The 20,069-nt window shown below is 44.7% G+C and overlaps 1 protein-coding gene and 1 pseudogene across 1 annotated transcript in view; one reads left to right on the top strand and one right to left on the bottom strand.

The window, feature by feature from the left end:
* Window positions 1-728: 728 nt before the first annotated feature.
* On the top strand, window positions 729-2,808 carry LOC137456980 (adenylosuccinate lyase pseudogene; annotated as a pseudogene).
* A 14,482-nt stretch (window positions 2,809-17,290) lies between these two features.
* The window catches only part of LOC137456979 (kinesin-like protein KIF6), a 133,973-nt gene continuing 131,194 nt past the window's right edge, over window positions 17,291-20,069 (bottom strand). The window contains exon 14 of the mRNA XM_068168674.1: window positions 17,291-17,397. Within this exon, the coding sequence (XP_068024775.1) occupies window positions 17,291-17,397 (107 nt within the window). The remainder of the gene's footprint in view (window positions 17,398-20,069) is intronic.

Genomic DNA, 20,069 nt, shown 5'->3' with positions numbered 1-20,069 from the left:
TCATAGAAACATTTCAGTTGGAAAAGATCTTTAAGATCATTGAGTCCAATCATTATCTAACTAACAAGTCAGGCACTAACCATGATCCTTAGCACTACATTTGTGCATCTTTCAAATACCTCCAAGGATGGGAATTCAACCACCTCTCCCTGAAGAGCCCATTCCAGTATTTAGTAAGTCTTTCAGTAAAGAAGTTTCTTCTAATATCCAATCTAAATCTACCGTGCTGCATGGGGTTGTTGTTGTCGTAGTTATAGAAATTTATTGCCGGAAACATGATAAAATATGAATATTATTTATTAATTATAAAAAAACCTTGTTTTCCTGAGCCCATTTTATGCCCACTCAATGGCGGGTTGCTTACACATGGTAGAAGGCTAGTAAACAGTACAGTAACAGTCTAGAACAATCAGAACTTGGAATACAGAGGAACAAACCAGAACCTCCTTATAAGCGCAAAACCAAACATCAATACTACCTCGGATGGCATAGACAAACCACCATCGAGTTCACAACAGAGCTAACTAAGAAGTAACAAGCTATAAACCTCAGAAATAACCAGGGAAAATAGCATATTTTTCTCACAAACCGACGAGCTGCTAACTACCAAAACCTTTGCTGAATGAGGAGATGGTTTGAGTTCCTAGTTGTAGTCCAAAGAGCAGTATCCACAGATTTAGATGAAATGAGAAAACAGGCTGCTGTAGTGGAGGCCCAACTCGAGCACGATGCCGCTAAAACAAAAGAAGCTAATTGCCCTGAAGATAGGAGCAAGTAGGGTGCTTGTCACCTCCTCGAATCCCATTAACGAAGAGGGGAGAGAGATAAGAGAGTAGAGCATGCAAGCTATGACTGTAAGGAGTGAGCAAAAGGTATACGAGATCTTCCCCTATAAATACCCTTTTCGAAAGCTGAACGGCCCAATGGCACATTGGCCATTCAAATCCTGCCAAGCAATTCAAAGTGTTTACGTTGTGAGTAAACTGCACACGCCTTCTCTCATGACGTCTGACACGTGCGGTCGCCTCTCGGAAACGTGAGGCTTGGGGATCAGGTTCAGCTTCCACCCCACTCCAGGGAGCCTCATTGGCACCTGCCTATTAGGGTCCTCGACCTCAATCTGGACCCTGTAACAGAGAGGGAGGAGAAAGGGGCAGTGGCTCAAAACAGATTTAGCTGTCTTGGTAACGTCTCTTCCAGGACAGTTGTGAGCAAAGTGCAGGATTTGGCACTTGGCCATGTTGAATTTCATGGAAATGGCCTTGGCCCATTGATTTAGCTTGTTCCAGGTCTCTTTGCAGAGACTTCCTACCCTCAAGCAGATTAACACTTCCTCCCAGCTTTGTATTGTTCATGTTCCCCAAATATACCTTCCATTTCACTTCTAAAATTGAAGAACTTAATCAAAACTAAAATTTGAAGCAGATGTTTTTAATTGCAGCAAAATCCATAGTCTAGCTCTGCCTACCTTACTGGCAAGAAACCCATAGTGATTTTTGGATTTAGGATATATTTTAGATTTTGCTGGGATCCATGGAAAGAAATTATTGAGAAACTACATCTGCATTGCTTTGTTACATTACTTCTGAGAGTAGCAACAGCAGACTAACCTGTTGATCTCAAGGGATTTGCAGACCACATAAATCTTGTTCCAACATGACACGATGAGTGGTACCTTCTGGATTTGCTCCACCACTTCTTGTACTGTCTCCCACACCCTCCTAATATTTATTCTCCCCCTAAGACATTTGCAATGGATGTTGGGTGTATTTAAGGTGGCTGCTAGGCTCCTGTCTTCAAACAGCATAGCCACAGCCTCAGGAACTAAGAAAGGTGCTTGTGTGTGGCTGCTTGTTGCTGGTGTTCATTACTCCTGCTTCAAAAATGCATTTCAACTTCAGCAAGAAGTTTGACAGCAAGTCCCAATTTTGGCTCTACCTTGTTTAGGCCAAGAAATCTCACAGGCTTATCTCAGATGAGTAAATCTAGGCAACAAAAGTAAATTAGGACAATGTGGACTTCAAGATGGCAGCAGAGAGAAAGAGGTTGTATCCTAATGTAATGGTGTGTGTTTACAACTGTGCATGCTGCTGCCCAAAAGCTTCAGACATTATTCACCTTGGAGATGCTTCCTAATGCTTGGCATTGTCCTCCACAGTAGGTTTAACCTGATTTTCCAAGTTTGCTAGGGAATAAATGAACCCTATTTGACAGGATTTAAGTGAGCTTATAGGGAATGTGGAGAGATCCACAGTTGCAAGTAGATATTGAAATTCCACTTGCATGGGGCAATTTGTGGACATCCATGCACAAGTTCCGTACTGACATTTATGTTCTGGTGAGTCTGAAGGTGACAAATTAGCCTACTGAAAGAAGGCAGGCTAATTCAACTGTTGTGTGTTATAGAAAGAGCCCAGTGTTTAGGACACTGCTGCAGTAGGGCTCAGCACCTGATTTTGCTGGTTCTGGATCCCTTCCAAATGTCCTTTGTGCTGTGGTTTGAGAAGACAGTGCCAGCATGGCTGAGGCTTTCTGTACAACTGCCATAAGCTTAAATATACTGCACAACATCTCTGAGGGACTTGTGTTATGCCTGAAAGCAATAGGGAGGGGAATCTGGCAGTAGTTACCATTCACGACCACAGAAAATGTAATCACAGCTATGGTGAAAGTACAGAGTGCTTGTCAGAAGTGCCATGAGATTTTTGTCCTTTCCCAGAAGTCAGCTGCTGATACAAGATAAAAAGTGATGATAATGACTTCATTGCCCAAGTCTGTGCTGGTGCCACCAGAAAAGAAAGAAGGTAAAAACTGAGAGCAAGGTATACACCACTTGAAGGAGAGGCCACATTACCTTTATATCTAGTCCCTCACAGCCTATGTCTGAAAGAAATGGTTCACCCAAAAGAGAGCATACAGCAGGACACAGACTTGATCTAAAAGGACTTCAGGGGTTGAGGACAAAATTGTGTTTCACATCTGATAGCGAGTCTGAATACTAATTTCTAGGAAAGAAGCCAGAGGATTGTAATTGACTGAACTCAGGAATTAATTAGGAATACAGACAACTTAGGCTGCTAGGAAGATCAGGTAAGACCTAGCTGGGGGTAAAGTGCATGTATGGGTGATTTTTGGCTTTGAACAATCAGAAATTGGAAATCAAGCATATGCTGTTTGGGCTCTAAAGCATAAAACTGTGAAAACACCAACCAAGCTGCTACTAATTAATCTATAGAAAGGGAGTCCAGAGAGGTAATTCAACAATAAAACCAATATAAATTTATAGATAAGTACAATCCTTAATCAGTGTATACCACAACGTGAAATCACAGAATCAACCAGGCTGGAAAAGACCTCAGAGATCAAGTCCAACCTATTACTCAACACCACCTGACAATTAAACAATGGCTTTAAGTGCCACATCTAATTTTTTTTTTTTTTTTTTTTTAAACACCTCCAGGGATGGTGACTCTACCACCTCCCTGGGCAGCACATTCCAATGGCCAGTCACTCTTTCCATGAAGAACTTCTTCCTAACATCCAGCCTAAACTTCCCCTGGCACAGCTTGAGACCATGTCCTCTTGTTCTGGTGCTGGTTGCCTGGGAGAAGAGACCAACTCCCTCCTGGCTACAACCTCCCTTCAGGTAGTTGGAGACAGCAATAAAGTCTCCTCTGAGCTTCCTCTTCTCCAGGCTAAACACCCTCCAGCTCCCTCAGCCTCACCTCAAAGGGCTTGTGCTCACCTCATTGCTCTTCTCTGGACATGTTCAAGAGTCTCAGTGACCTTCTTAAACTGAGGAGCCCAAAACTGGACACAGGACTCAAGGTGTGGCCTAACCAGTGCTGAGCTCAGGGCACAATGACCTCCCTGCTCCTGCTGGCCACACTATTCCTGTTGCAGGCCAGGATGCCATTGGCCTTCTTGGCCACCTGGGCACACTTGTGGCTCGTGTTCAGCCTACGATCAACCAGTATCCCCAGGTCCCTTTCTCCCTGGACACCCTCCAGCCACTCTGCCCCCAGCCTGTAGTGCTGCATGGGGTTGTTGTGGCCAAAGTGCAGCACTTGGACTTGTTAAATGCCATCCTGTTGTACTCTGCCCATCTGTCCAGCCTGTCAAGAGCTGCAGAGCCCTCTTACCCTCTAACAGATCAACACCTGCTCCCAACTTTGTGTTGCCTGCAAACTTACTAATGTTGGACTCAATCCCCTCATGCAGATCATCAACAAAGATATTGAACAGGATGGGGCCCAACACTGATCCCTGGGGGACACCACTAGTGACTGGCTGCCAGCTGGATGTGGCACCATTCACCACTACTCTCTAGGCTCAGCCCTCCAGCCAGTTCCTAACCCAGCTCAGAGAGCTGCTGTCCAAGCCAGGGGCTGACAGCTTGACCAGGAGTTTACTGTAGGGATGGTGTCAAAGGCCTCACTGAAGTCCAGGTAAACTACATCCACAGCCTTGCCCACATCCACCAGTCACCTGATCATAGAAGGAGATCAGGTTGGTGAGGCAGGACCTTCCCCAGTGCATGTTAATGCAGTGTCTCCTTTCTGTTGGAAACTGCACTCTCTTCCCGTATTGTCTGCTGTGATTTCCTCAGTTAAAAGCCAAAATGAAAGTAAAATGTACTCACTTATTCTATTTCTCACTTCATTTAATTTTTCTCCAAGGCATTTAGCTTCAGCAAACCTGTAAATGTAAGCATAACAGCAGAAAATTATTCTAAAGAACAATTAGGTAAACTAGTTGTTCACAATGAAATACAGAATTACTCAGGCCAAAATTTAACTTGCAAGTAAAATTACACTGAAAAGCATTTCTATCAGAAAATATTGTCTTATAAAAAAGAATCTATTTCTAAAAGAAACCATGACACAAAAAGGCTTACAAATGGATTTGACTTTTTAAGTTATAAACATCATGTTATTTCAAATCCAACACATGTTAAATATTCATATTACTAATTCAAATATGCTACATTAGTTGCACTATTTTAACAAACAGCTATATAAAAGGAAAAGAAAACATAGCTACACAAAATCAAAATAAAATGTTTGAAAGCACTAGAATTCCTGTTTATCAGGAATTTTCAACTTTCAGCCTGTAATTTGCATACTGCTGATGACCACTGATTGTGCCGTCTGAAAATGTACATCCCAGTCACTAAGAAAAAGAAAAGTTATTCTGACTTTCAGATGATGCTCAGCTATTTCTTCAATACCAATATAAATCAAAGCCACTTATAGGAAGATATGCAAGGGACCTTGAGTACTGTGTCCAGTTCTGGGCCCCTCAATTTAAGAAGGACATTGAGACTCTTGAACAGGTCCAGAGAAGGGCAATGAGGCTGGGGAGAGGCCTTGAGCACAAGCCCTATGAGGATCTGAGGGAGCTGGGGTTGTTTAGCCTGGAGAAGAGGAGGCTCAGGGGAGACCTTCTTGCTCTCTACAATTACCTGAAGGGAGGTTGTAGCCAGGTGAGGGTTGGTCTCTTTTCCCAGGCAACCAGCATAAGGGGAAACAGTCTCAAACTGCACCAGGGGAAGTTTAAGCTTGAGGTGAGGAGAAAGTTCTTCACAGAAAGAGTTGTTAGCCTTTGGAATGTGCTGCCTAGGGAGATGGTGGTGTCACCATCCCTGGAGATGTCCAAAAAGGGTTTGGACATGGCACTTGAAGCCATGGTTTAGTAGTCATGAAGTGTTGGGTGACAGTTTGGACTTTATGATCTTTGAGGTCTCTTCTAACCTTACTGATTCTATGAAACAGCAAACAAGAAGCAGGCTGAGAACGACAGAGGAAAATAGATCAGGCTTTGTGAACTCCACTTTTGTAGTATGCAAATAGCTTAACCTCAAATTAAAACCGGAAATGTGGGGGGTTTAAATGTGAAATTCCCACCAGGTATGTTTCTAAATTACTCCACAGACCACTTCCTCTTTACATTCAAATAATAAAGTCTTCACGTGTTATGCAAAATATTCTAGCAATCAGGAGTTTATTTATCTTTTTGCCACCTTTTATTTTCCTTCTTCATTTAAAAAAAATAGTTCTGTCAGTTCTCTGGTCTGTTACAGCAGTTGCTGTCATACTTATCCTTCTATATACATTTAACTTACTACTATATAAATCTGTTTAGGGCAAATGACATACATGTTACATTTGCAGATGCCAAGCATATTCTGCTGTAAAAATAATGTCAGTCAATTCCATGTCCAGTGGCAAAATCTGCAGAGTTTCTGAGAGAAATTAGGCTTGTTCAAGGAACTATCCATTGTAATAGTCTAAATAATAACAGTTTAAAAATGTAAAAGGATGCTTTGCTGCATTGTAACAGTTATTGTAGGGCATTAGAATAGAAAAGAATAAACCAGGTTGGAAGAGAGCTTCAAGATCATCACATCCAACCTATCACCCAACACCACCTAATCAACTAAACCATGCAACCAAGCACCCTGTCAAGTCTCCTCCTGAACGCCTCCAATGACGGCAACTCCACCATCTCCCTGAGCAGCACATCCCAATGGCCAATCACTCTCTCTGTGTAGAACTTCTTCCTAACATCCAGTCTAAACCTCCCCTGGCACAGCCTGAGACTGTGTCCTCTTGTTCTGGTACTGACTGCCTGGGAGAAGAGACCGACCTCTGCCTGTCTACAGCCTCCCTTCAGGTAGTTGTAGATAGCAAGAAGGTTACCCCTGAGCCTCCTCTTCTCTAGGCTAAGCAACCACAGCTCCCTCAGCCTCTCCTCACAGGGCTTGTGTTCCAAACCCCTCACCAACTTCGTTGCCCTTTTCTGGACATGTTCCAGCAAGTCAACATCCTTCCTAAACCAGTGCAGCATGCAGGGGCACAATGACCTCCCTGCTCCTGCTGGCCACACTGTTCCTGATACAGGCCAGGATGCCATTGGCCCTCCTGGCCTCCTGGGCACACTGCAGGCTCATGCTCAGCCTACCATTGACAAGTACCCCCCAGGTCCCTCTCTGCCTGGCCACTCTCCAGCCACTCTGACCCCTGCCTGCAGCACTGCATGGGGTTGTTGTGGCCAATGTGCAGAACCCAGCACTTGGATGTGTTAAATCTCATGCCGTTGGACTCTGCCCATCTGTCCAGCCTGCTGTGGTCCCTCTGCCAAGCCCCTCTACCCTCCAGCATATCAACACCGGCCCCCAGCTTGCTGTCACCCACACATTTACTGATGAGGGACTCAATTCCTTCATCCAGATCATCAATACAGATGTTAAAGAGCACAGGGCCCAGCACTGATCCCTGGGGCACACCACTAGTGACTGGCCGCCAGCTGGATGTGGCACCATTCAACACCAGGCTCTGGGCTCAGCCCTCCAGCCAGTTCCTAACCCAGCGCAGCATGCTCCCGTCCAAGCCACGGGCTGACAGCTTGGCCAGGAGTTTGCTGTGGGGGACGGTGTCAAAAGCCTTTCTGAGGTCCAGGTAGACTACATCCACAGGCCTCCCCACATCCACCAGGCAGGTCACCTGATCATAGAAGGAGATCAGGCTGGTCAGGCAGGACCTGCCCTTCCTAAATCCATGCTGGCTGGGCCTGATCCCTTGGCCATCCTGTAAGTGCCGTGTGATTACACTCGAGATGACCTGTTCCATGATCTTGCCTGGCACTGAGGTCAGGCTGACAGGCCTATAATTCCCTGGTTCATCCCACCGGCCCTTCTTGTGGATGGGCACCACATTGGCCAGCTTCCAGTATTGTGGGACATCTCCAGTGAGCCAGGACTGCTGAAAAAAGATGGGGAGTGGCTTGGCCAGCTCATCTGCCAGCTCTATCAGCACCCTAGGATGGACAAGTGGCTGAGGAGATCTCTATTGACCTCGTCCTGGAACAGAGAGAAATTATGCTGCTCCCTGGCTCCATCTGCCAGCTCTGCAGGCCAGCTGTCTAGAAGACATTCTGTCCTGCTAGTAAAAATTGAGGCAAAGGTGGTGTTAAATACCTGTGCTTTTTCCTCATCCTTTGTTACAACGTTCCCCTCCGTGTCCACCAAGGAGTGGAGGTTGTCTCTGCCCTTCCTCTTGCTATTAATATATTTATAGAAGGATTTTTTTGTTGTATTTCACAGCAGAGGCCAGACTAAGCTCCAAATGCACTTTTGCCTCCCTAATTTTCTTTCTACATGACCTAGCAGCATCCTTAAACATTCCATGGGTTGCCTCACCTTTCTTCCAAAGATGATACACCCTCATTTTTTCCCCTTAGTTCTTTTAGAAGTTCATTACCCATCCAGGCTGGCCATCTGCCCCGGCGGCTCATCTTCCGGCACATTGGCACAGCCTGCCCCTGTGCCTTCAACAATTCTTCCTTGAAACAGGTCCAGCCCTCCTGGACCCCTTTGTTTTTAAGGGCTTTATTCCCAGGAACCTACTGAGTTAGTTCCTTGAGTAGCCTGAAGTCTGCCCTCCAGAAGTCCAGAGTGGAGGTCTTCTTGCTGCCCCTCTTAGATTGACTGAGTACTGAAAATTCAAGTATTTCATGGTCACGGCCCCCTAAGCACCCTCCAACCACCACATCACCCACCAGCCCTTCCCTGTTGGTGAAGAGGAGGTCAAGCATAGCCTTACCCCTGGTAGGCTCGCACAGCACCTGGGATAAGAAGCTGTCCTCCATGCACTCTAAGAACCTCCTAGACTGTCTCATCTCTGCTATGTTGAGATCCCAGCAGATGTCAGGCAGGTTGAAGTCGCCCATGAGAACAAGGTCAGACGATCCTGAGACAGCCTTAAGCTGCCTATAGAATGCTTCATCAACATCTTCCTCCTGGTTGGGTGGTCTATAACAGACTCCAACCAGGATGTCTGCCCTGCTGGTCTTCCCTCTAATTTTCACCTACAGGCACTAACCTGATCATCCCTGATCTCCAGCTCAATGGCACCTAGTACCTCCCTGATGTACAGGGCCACCCCTCCACCCCTTCTTCCATGCCTGTCTCTCCTGAAGAGCCTGTGGCCATCAATTGCAGCGCTCCAGTCATGTGAGTCATCCCACCACGTCTCTGTGATGGCAACTACATCATATCTTTCCTGCTGTAACAAGGCTTCCAGCTCCTCTTGTTTGTTGCCCATGCTTCGTGCATTAGTGTACATGCACTTCATCTGGGATGCTCGTTTCACACCTGGCTCTAGCTTATCACCCCCAGACTCCTGCCTGGGGGGACTGGTTTCAGGCCCTTCCCCCTTCAAAACTAGTTTAAAGCCCTGTCAATGAGACCTGCCAATTCCCTTCCTAGAATCTTTTTACCTTTGAGGGATGGGCCATTCTCCTACACTGTGACCTTTCCCCTCCTCTGGGACAAATGTACTCCATCTGTTGTCAGCTGACCTGGTGCAGTAGAAAGTTCTCCAAGATCAAAAAACCCAAAATTCTTTTGACTGCACCAGCCTCTAAGCCACTTGTTGACTGTAGCTGCTGACCTGTTTCTTATGGTATTCCCTCCTGCAACTAAGGGTATTGATGAAAAAATTATGTGTGCACCTGACCCCTCAACCAGATCTCCCAGGGCCCTGAAGACATTTTTGATAGCCCTGGGAGCTCTGGTTGCAACATCATCATTCCCTAACTGCATAACTAGTAAGGGATAATAGTCAGAGGGCTGCACCAGACTAGGCAGCCTTCTGGTAACATCTCTAACTTGTATTCCCAGGAGGCAGCAAACTTCCCTGTGAGAAGGGTCTGGCCGACATATGGGGCACTCTATTCCCCTCAGGAGGGAATCACCAATAACAATTACCCTCCTTAGCGAGGCTTGACATGAACTTCTGAAGTGTTACTTGGATGTTTATAAGCTGAAACTTGCTGAATGTGGAAGCAGCACTGTAATATTTAATTGTTAAGCAGGCATTCAGCTGATCTGGAAGAGTATCAGTCTAGTTAAAGTAACTGAGGAAATCCACCAATTCTATTTCTGTCTATCTCAATGTCAAAACACAGTAGCCAAGTACTTCCTCTTGAGGACGCACGGTTTGGAAAGTTGCCCTTCTCAATTAGTCCATTTCCCTGTCAAACTGGAACAAGTTAGAATTTCAGGTGCCTGCTTCAATATCTGCTCACTAACATTTGCTTTCAAGGCTGAGTTCATCATGGCTAAATGGCTGAAACTGAGGGTTTCTCAGCCCTTGATGTTTCTTAGTAGGAAGGCGGGAGCCTTTGAAGTATCTGTGAGACTTCTGTGTAAGCTTTTTCCACTGGTAGAGCACCCAAGTAGGCCTTGCAGATGGTGTAAAGATCAAAGGCAAACACTGCAAAATACATCTCTCTTTCTCTCAGATCCCATGAGCCAAATACTCAGTTCATAAATTACTTAGTAATCCTTGAGGCAAATCTCCTGTTGGCTATTGACTGATTCATGCTTATAGAGATTTAGCTGGACAAGCTGAAGCCAGTTATCTATCCAGCTATTCTTATTCCTAGGTTTCTGCCAAACACTACAGTTTAATAACTGGCACAATAACGTAAATTGAAATTTGGCATTAATTTCTGAGAGTCCAGCAAACTCCATCTGTGGCTGTGAATCATAGTCAAAATAAACCAGACAAACATGTAAGGTTTTACTCTAATAGTGAAAGGGGAAAGGCTAGTTATGATACTCCTCTAATAAAGAGATGATATTATCTAGCATTAAGGTGATATTCCTACAAATAGCAGTGAGTGAACAATTATATTACTAAATGAAAAGAGTTGATGTATGTGCTGCACACAGGCCTCTCCACAGAAAGGCTGAAGTTGCCAAATCGTGCCTTCTATTAGCCACAGGACAAATACTTCATGATGAAACCCTAAGGTATATTTAGCCAGTAATTTTAGTGGAACAAGCGGTTCTGCAAAGTTTTCACTTTTGAATGTACAAGCCAGTAATTAAAGAGTCTGGAAACCAAATCTGGATTGATAATGTAAACCAAAACAAACTCTGAGGCTGTCTAGTGAGAGTATGGATACATTTAGTGAATTAAATGAATATTAACTCATTTTCTATTATTTATTCCATGAAACTCCTCCATAGGCACTGAATAAAAACAAGCCAGCTGCTAAACAGCTGAAGCACAGGAAACATGGAAAGAGAAAAGTGGAAAAATTAATGGAGAACAAAATGGAAACTGGATTTACATCACATCTGTCAGCTCAGCAGCTCTTTACTGCTGGAAATATTGACGAGGATGGGATTTAATAGATTTGTGCAGTATGCAATATTTCACTGGAGTGGCTCAGCTAGGAAGATTTCTTGGTAGTGTATTTAACCAGAAATTTAGATGTATTTTTCCCCTTCTCAGAGAAGCAATGCTGAAAGAACAAGGTTGTTTTGAGAAGCAGGATATTATTAAGTTCTCTGGAAGTCCAGTATAGGTAGTCCAAGTGGCAGAAATCTGATTCTGTCTGGGCACAGACATTTATTTTTTAAAAGTAGGGCAACAGTTATTAATGTACAGAATGAAAATGGAAAAGAATTGCTTTGTATTAAGTGCAAACTAAGCTGTAGAACATCACCTTTTCTGTTTTACAAAGCCATTTCCTATATGCAAGTATTCTAATAGAATAACTTGAACTATCTACTCAGCGCTGAGTTATGTTCCTGAGCTACTGCCCCTGTGAACAGCTCTGAAGTAGCAGGTGTAAAGTTTTATGTCAAAAATCTGTATTTTTTTTTTCCTCCCAACAAGACAAATGCTTTTCAGTATTTGATTTAATCAGTTGATTACATCTGATTGCTTATACACAGGCAGTTCCAGCTGGGGGAGGGAAATATATTGTGAATAGACAAGACCAGGTTGGAAGAGACCTTCAAGACCATCGCATCCAACCCATCATCCAACACCATCTAATCAACTAAACCATGGCACTAAGCACCCCATCCAGTCTCCTAAACACCTCCATTGATGGAGACTCCACCACCTCCCTGGGCAGCACATTCCAATGGCAAATCACTCTTTCTGGGAAGAACTTCTGCCTAACATCCAATCTAAACTTCCCCTGGCACAGTTTGAGACTCTGTCCTCTTGTTCTGGTGCTGGTTGCCTGGGAGAAGAGACCAACCCCTTCCTGGCTACAACCTCCCTTCAGGTAGTTGTAGAGAGCAGTAAGGTCTGCCCTGAGCCTTCTCTTCTCTAGGCTAAGCAACCCCAGCTCCCTCAGCCGCTCCTCATAGGGCTTGTGCTCCAAACCCCTCCCCAGCTTTCTTGCCCTTCTCTGAACACATTCCAGCAAGTCAACATCTTTCCTAAACTGAGGGGCCCAGAACTGGACAGAGGACTCAAGGTGTGGCCTAACCAGTGCAGTGTACAGGGGCAGACTGACCTCCCTGCTCCTGCTGGCCACACCGTTCCTGATACAGGCCAGGAACGGATTGGCCTTCTTGGCCATATGTATGACTATGTATATTCACACTCATAGGAATTTTAAAGCCAAATCAATAGCTAACCTTCAGACTTCCAACTAGACTCACTGACAGGTCACCATTAAAATAAGAATGATATCATGCACACAAATCCTTAAGAAGTTCAGCCAGGGGCTCCCCATGTAATGAGGCAACAGGAAAAATAATATCAGTGAAATACCTCAAAGGAATTAAGGGGTGTTTATCTAAGGAGACAACATGACTCGCAGTCCAGCTGAAGTGCCTCTTATGCCAGTGCTCTTAGAAAGCTACAACCTGGTCACTGAAACTTTGAGACAAATCCCATGACTGGAGTGTGGCTACTGATGGCTATGGGCTCTTCAGAAAGGACAGGAGAAGGAGAAAAGGTGTTTGCCCTCTACATCAAGAAATGAATAGAGGGTGAAGAGCTGTGGCTGAAGAATGGCAAAGAGGTCAAAAGCTTCTGGGTTATAATTGGACACTAAGACAACACAGGGAACCTTGTGGATGGCTTCTACTATGGGCTGCCCTATCAAGGACCTTTTTACTCCACCTACAGGAAGCACTACACTTGAAGGCTCTCTTCCTATTGACAGACTTCAACAAACCTGACATCCCCTGGAAAAGTAGCACAATGAGCTACAGGCAATGCAGGAGACTCCTGGAATGCATTGAAAATAACTTCTTAAGTCAGGTAATAGCCCTTACCAGAGGGGATGCGATACGGGGCCTGATAGTCAGTAACACAACTGAGCTGATTGGTGATGTCTAGATCTGAAGCAGCCTGGCTTGCAGTGATCATGCATTGGTCGAGTTCACCAATGTCATGAGAAATATAGGTCAAAGGAGGAGTAAAGTCAGCATCCTGAATTTTAGGAAGGCAAACTTGCAGCTCTCCAAGAGCTAGTGAATAGGAACTCCTGGGAAATAGTCCTCAGGGACAGGGGAGCAGAACTGAACTGGCAGATCTTTAGGGACGCTTTCCATAAGGCATAAAGGCTCTTGAATCCCAGATATAAGCTATCAAGCATGGGAAGAGATCAGCATAGTTGAGTCAATACAGGCTGGTCGAAAAGGGCAAGAAGGAAATGCACAGGCTGTGGAAATAGGGAGAGGTATCCTGGGAAGAGTACAGGGACATGACCTGGATGCATGGGGCCAGGAAGGCCAAGGCATGACTGTAGCTGAAACTGGCAAGTGATGCAAAAAACAAAGGGTATGTCAGCCCAAAGAAGAGAGGTCAGGAAAAGCATACCATCTGTGACAAGCAAGACTGGCAAGATGGTAACAACAGAGAAGAAGAAAGTTGAAGTATTCAATAACTTTTTTGTCTCAGTCTCCACTGACAATCTCTGGAGTGGATGGAACACAGGACTGGGACTGGAGGAGCAAAGACTCTCCCACTGTCAGAGAAGATCAGGAACTTGAATATACAGAAGCCTTTGGGACCTGACAAGATGCATCCCACAGTCTGTGAGAATTGGCTGATGTAGCTGTCAAGCCATTCTCCATGATATTTGCAGAGTATTGGCAATCAGGTGAAGTCCCTGGTGACTAGAAAAAGGGAAACACTGCACCCATTTCTAAGCAAAGGTAGAAAGGATGACCCTGGGAACTACCAAACTGTCAGTTTCACCTCTGTGCCTGGGAAGATCACAGAACAGATCCTCCTAGAAGCTACACTAGGGCACATGGAAGACAGGGAGAGGATTAAAGACAGCCAGTATGACATCATCAAGACCAAGAGTTGCCTGACCAACCTAGTGGTTTTCTATACTGGGGTGATTGCAACAGCAGACAAGTGTCATTCATATGGACTTCTGTAAACCTCTGACACAGTCCCCTGACAACATCCTTCTCTCTGAATTGGAGAGAGATGGATTTGATGGGTGAAGCTCTTGGTGGATATGGAATTGATTGCATGGTCACACCCAGAGGGTGATAGACAAGAGCTCAATGTCAAGATGGAGACTGGTGACAAATAGTGTCCCTGAGGATGTCCAAACTGAGAGCAGTACTGTTTCCTATCGTCACATATGACATAGTGGGATTGAGTGTACACTCAGCGAGTTTGCAGATGATACCATGCTGAGCAGTGTGGTTGACATGCCTGAGGGACAGGATGTTATCCAGAGGGACATGGATAAGCTCAGGAAGTGGGCCCATGTGAACCTCATGAGGTTCAACAAGGCCAAGTGCAGGATCCTGCACCTGAGTTGGGACAAGCCCCTATATCAACAGAAAATGGGGGGTGATAGGTTTGAGAACAGCCCTGCAGAGGACTTGGGACTATTAGTGGATGTAAAGCTGGATGTGAGCTGACAATGCGCTCACAGCCACGAAGCCAGCCGTATCCTGGGCTGCATGAAAAGAAGCATGGCCACCAGGTTGAAGGAAATGATTCTGATATTCTATTCTGCTCTGGTGAGACCTCATCTGGAGTACTCTGTCCATCTCTGGAGTCCTCAGGACAGAAAAGAGGGATCTGTTGGAACAGGTCCAGAGGAGTGCCACAAAAGATGATCCAAAGGCTGAAACACCTCTCCCATGAAGAAAGACAATGAGAGCTGGGGTTGCTCAGCCTGGAGAAGTCTTTTGGGACACCTTATTGAAGCCTTTCAGTACTTAATGGGGGCTTATAAGAGAGCTGGGGATAAACTTTTCTGCAGGGCCTGTTGAGACAGAACAAGGGATAATGGTTTTAACTAGAAAAAAATTTTGATAGAGAGAGTGAAAAGTTACTGGAACAGGTTGCCCAGGGACATAGTGGAGGCCTCTACCCCTCAAAACATTCCAAATTAGATTGGAGAGGGCTCTGAGCAACATGATCTAGTTGAAGATGTTCCAGCATCCTGTAGGGAGATTGGACTAGATGAGTTTTAAAGGTGCCTTCCAACCCAAACTATCTTATGAGTCTATGATAAGATAGTCCAAGATAGTCCACCCAAAATATCCAAAGGAAAAAAAAAAAACCAGCAGCTAAAAATAAGTAATTTGTGAACCAAATACTGTTTGTGGTATGACAGAAGTGGTTATGCAACTATAAACAAAATTATTAACATGAGGGGTTACATATGAAAGGAAGTTATGGTCACTTTTAAACATGTGGTATCCACACACTTCTTCCTGTGCAATTTGGACACTGGCTGAGTAACAGAACTTTTGTGTAACTGGTAGTTCAGAGCCTGCATTCCAAATTACAGACTGGGTTTGAATACAAGTCCATTCTAATGAACTCAGTAAACTTGGAGCTATAGGGCATCTTTGCCTAAAATGACTGCAAATGGCAGGGAAAACTGTCTTGCCCCAGGGTACCAACAGTCACAATAACGGTGATTTCAGCATTCAGCTGATGCATATTAGAGAGGGGTTACCCAAGGCATTAGTCTGAATCTCTTTGCCATTTAGGGAAAGCAAATCTGGCATCAAACTTTGTGCATTCTGCCCATCTCTATCACATGTTCTGAAACCAGAAGGAAATACTGTATTGCTTCATAGCAATAACAGAGAAAATATGGAAGAATTGTGATTAACTGGAAGAAATGCAGGGCATGGCTCAGAACTGTGCTCCTCCTATTATGCTGTGAAATGTTCTGTACAGCAAGGTCAAAAATGATTGTAATGTAATAATTCAAGCAAGGATGATGCAGTGATGTGGTATCATAAAATACACTGATCAGAAGAAATGCATTAGTAAATATCCAGTACACACAGATAAATTCTTACATACGCATATATTCTTACATACCTGGGGGTACTAGTCAATACTAGGCTGAACATGAGCCAGAAGTGTGCCCAGGTGGCCAAAAAGACCAATGGCATCCTGGCCTGCATCAGGAATAGTATGGCCAGCAGGGGCAGGGAAGTCACTGTGCCCCTGTACTCAGCACTGGTTAGGCCACACCTTGAGTCCTGTGTCCAGTTCTGGGCCCCCCAGTTGAGGAAAGATGTTGAGTTGCTGGAACAAGTCCAGAGAAGAGCAACAAAGCTTGGGAGGGGTTTGGAGCACAAGCCCTATGAGGAGAGGCTGAGGGAGCTGAGGTTGCTTAGCCTGGAGAAGAGGAGGCTCAGAGGAGATCTATTGCTGTCTACCACTACCCTGAAGGGAGGTTGTAGCCAGGTGGGGATTAGTCTCCTATCCCAGGCAACCAGCACCAGAACAGGAGGACACAGTCTCAAGCTGTGCCAGAGGAGGTTTAGGCTAGAGGTGAGGAGGAAGTTCTTCACAGAGGGAATTGTTAGCCATTGGAATGTGCTGCCCAGGGAGGTGGTGGAGTCACCATCCCTGGAGGTGTTCAAGAGGGGATTGGACATGGCACTTGAAGCCACAGTTTAGTAGTCATGAGGTGTTGGATGACAGGTTGGACTTGATCTTTGAGGTCTTTTCCAGCCTTATTGATTCTGAGATTCTAAGAGAAGGAAAGCTTTTTTTTTTTTTAAAGCAAAACTGGCAGAAGGTAAAAATCACTTGGCAAACAAGTTAGGAACAGCAGACAATAGCTTATGTTAAACATCTCGTAGCATACTGTCCAACTCAGTGTTAAAGCCAATAAAGCATCTTGACAATGGACACTGAAGTGATTGATTCAGTCACATGGGTCTTAGTTTGTCCAGATAATTCATGACTTACCTTTACACTGTGTTGAACCCAGGTGATAAGATGACTAAAACCTGAGGAAATAGGCACTAGGATTCCTTATGCCACATTCATACTCTATGCAGATGTTTATGCTGACACCACTCAGTGCCTTCTGAATATGAGATACACCCAGTAAGAAAAGGAAGTTTCTGTCCCAAGTTCTCAATAGAAGCCTGGGATGTCTGATGTAAAATTATGTATTCCTACCCAGACTTACAATGGACTCTCAAATGTCTACCTCCAGGTTTATCTTGCTGTAACACTCACCTCTGTTTCAGAAGCTGTTTGTTGTCCTCAATGGTAATATTGTCAGCATGGTCCCGCTTAAACACTTCAAAAGCTTCCTGACATCCAAGTGACATCTTTCCTCCTGCCCCAAGAAAACAAACAAACAGGGAACTACTTCAGAGTCATCATCAGACAGGCATTTTGCATCTACTGAACTTCCATTAAGACAGAGAGCTGGTCAGTCCAGGGGTTCTGTATTCCACCAAAGGGAAAGCTGTATCTGACAAGTAGGTTTCATTTCGCATTTCTGAAGTCCGAGTGTTTACACTGTATAATTTATCACAGAATCAACAAGGTCGGAAGAGATCTCAAAGATAATTTAAAATGTTCATAAGTAAAGCCAAACTCTGAAAACTCAAAATATGTTAAATATCCTTGGAAGTGAGAGGGAGGTGTTTTCAAAAGAGTAAATTGCAATTTGCTTGTTTTTCTCATCACAGTGTCTTATCTTCATGTGTGTTGAGATCACAAAAGATTGAGTGTGATCATGAAATGACTAGAGTTCTCTATTCTCAGAGAAGGGGCAGGGTCAGCAGAACTGTCACCTCAGATTTCCAAAGGGCAGACTTTGACTTATTTAGGAAACTGCTTGATAGAGTCCCTTGGGAGGCAGTCCTGAAGGACAAAGGAGCCCAAGAAGGCTGGATACTCTTCAAGAGGGAAGTCTTAAAGGTATAGCAGGAGGAGGCTGTTCCCATGCAAGATGAGCCAGCAGCAAAGAAAACCTGCCTGGCTGAAGAGGGAACTCTGGCTGCAACTCAGGGTAAAAAAGGGTAGTTTAGAGCCTTTGGAAGAAGGGGTAGGTCACAGACAATGACTACAAAGATATTGTGAGGCTATGCAGAGAAAAAAAAAAAATTAAGAGAGTGCAAAGCCCAGCTAGAAATTCCTAGAATCACAGAATCAATAAGGTTTGAAAAGACCTCAAAGACCATCAATTCCAACCTGTCTGCTGTAAAAGACAATAAGAAATATTTTTATAACTACATTAGCAGTAAAAAAAAGACCAAGGGAGAGCCTCCATCCTTTATTAGACACAGGAGGAAACACAGTGACTAAGGATGAGGAAGAGGCTGAGGTGCTTACTGCCGCCTTTGCCTCAGTGAATAGGATAGGATTAACCAGGTTGGAAAAGACCTTTGAGATCATCAGGTCCAACCTATCATCCAACACCATCTAATCAGATAAACCATGGCACCAAGTGCCTCATCCAGTCTATCCTTAAACATCCATCCAGTGACGGCGACTCCACCACCTCCCTGGGCAGCCCATTCCAATGGCCAAACACTCTTCCTGTGAAGAACTGCCTAACATCCAGCCTAAACCACCCCTGGTGCAGCTTGAGACTGTGTCCTCTTGTTCTGGTGCTGGTTGCCTGGGAGAAGAGACCAAGCCCCTCCTGGCTACAACCTCCCTTCAGGTAGTTATAGACAGCAAGAAGATCTCCTCTAAGCCTCCTTTTTTCCAGGCTAAGCAACCCCAACTCCCTCAGCCTCTCCTCATAGGGCTTGTGTGCCAAACCCCTCTCCAGCTTTGTTGCCCTTCTCTGGACATGTTTAGTAACAGGACCAGCAGTACTCTGGAAATCCAAACCCCTGAACTAGAAGACAGGGATTAGGAAAAGAATGATCCTCCTGCAATCCAGGAAGATATGGTCAGTGACCTGCTGCACCACACAGAGATGAGTCTGTGGGACCAAATGGAATATTTTCTATGAGCTTACAAACCAGCTGAGAGAATTGTGGTTGTTTAGTTTGGAGAAAAGGAGGCTCAGGGGACACTTTATTGCTCTCTACAAGTGTAGAAAGGTGGGGGTTGGTCTGCTCAACCAAGTGACAAGTGATAGAACAAGAAGAAATGGCCTCAGGCTGTGCCAAGGGAAGGTTAGACTGGCTGTTAGGAAGAATTTATTTACTGAAAGGTTATCAGGCACTGGAATGGCTTGCTCAAGGAAGTGGCGGAGTCCCCATCTCTGGAGGTGTTTAAGAGTTGTGTAGACATAGTGCTGAGAGATATGGCTTACTCAAAGACTTGTCACTGTTCGGCTACTAATTGGACTCCATCTTAAACGTATATTCCAATCTAGGCAATTCTGTGATATTGGCTCCTAAATATACCTTGAATATTTTCAATATTCTTGGAAGGAAAAGGACATATTTCATGCCTCTTTAAGAGAAGCAGGTATTCTACCTATAGAAACGGTTGGGTTCTGTCTTTCACATTTTTACCATAATATTTGTTTCCTTTTGTGCAACAGAAGGTCAAAATCCATCTAGCCTTCAAATCTTTTTAAAAAACACTATGAAAAAGTGTTGCAGTCTGTAGTGTTTATCGGTTGTCATTGCTAGATGATCTACAGATCCAAGTAAAAAGACATGCATCTCTATTACCAATAAAGCAAACAATCAAAGACTAAGGAGAATGAAAGATGATATGAACATCCATGTTAGAGGGTAGGAGAGCTCTACAGAGGGACCTTGACAGGCTGGACAGATGGATAGAGTCCAAGGGCATGAGATTTAACACATGCAAGTGCTGGGTTCTACACATCAGCCACAACAACCCCATGCAGTGCCACAGGCTGGGGTCAGAGTGGCTGGAGAGTGGCCAGGCAGAGAGGGACCTGGGGGTACTGGTTCATAGTAGGCTGAGCATGAGCCAGCAGTATGCCCAGGTGGCCAAGAAAGCAAATGGCATCCTGGCCTGCATCAGGAACAGTGTGGCCAGCAGGAGCAGGGAGGCCATTTTGCCCCT

The sequence above is a fragment of the Melanerpes formicivorus genome, unplaced genomic scaffold (assembly GCF_026170545.1).
Source record: "Melanerpes formicivorus ecotype bairdi unplaced genomic scaffold, bMelFor1.0.p_v2 SCAF_151, whole genome shotgun sequence".
Classification (NCBI taxonomy): domain Eukaryota; kingdom Metazoa; phylum Chordata; class Aves; order Piciformes; family Picidae; genus Melanerpes; species Melanerpes formicivorus.
The sequence above is the reverse complement of the archived record's forward strand: the minus strand, read 5'-3'. Positions and strand labels throughout refer to the sequence as shown.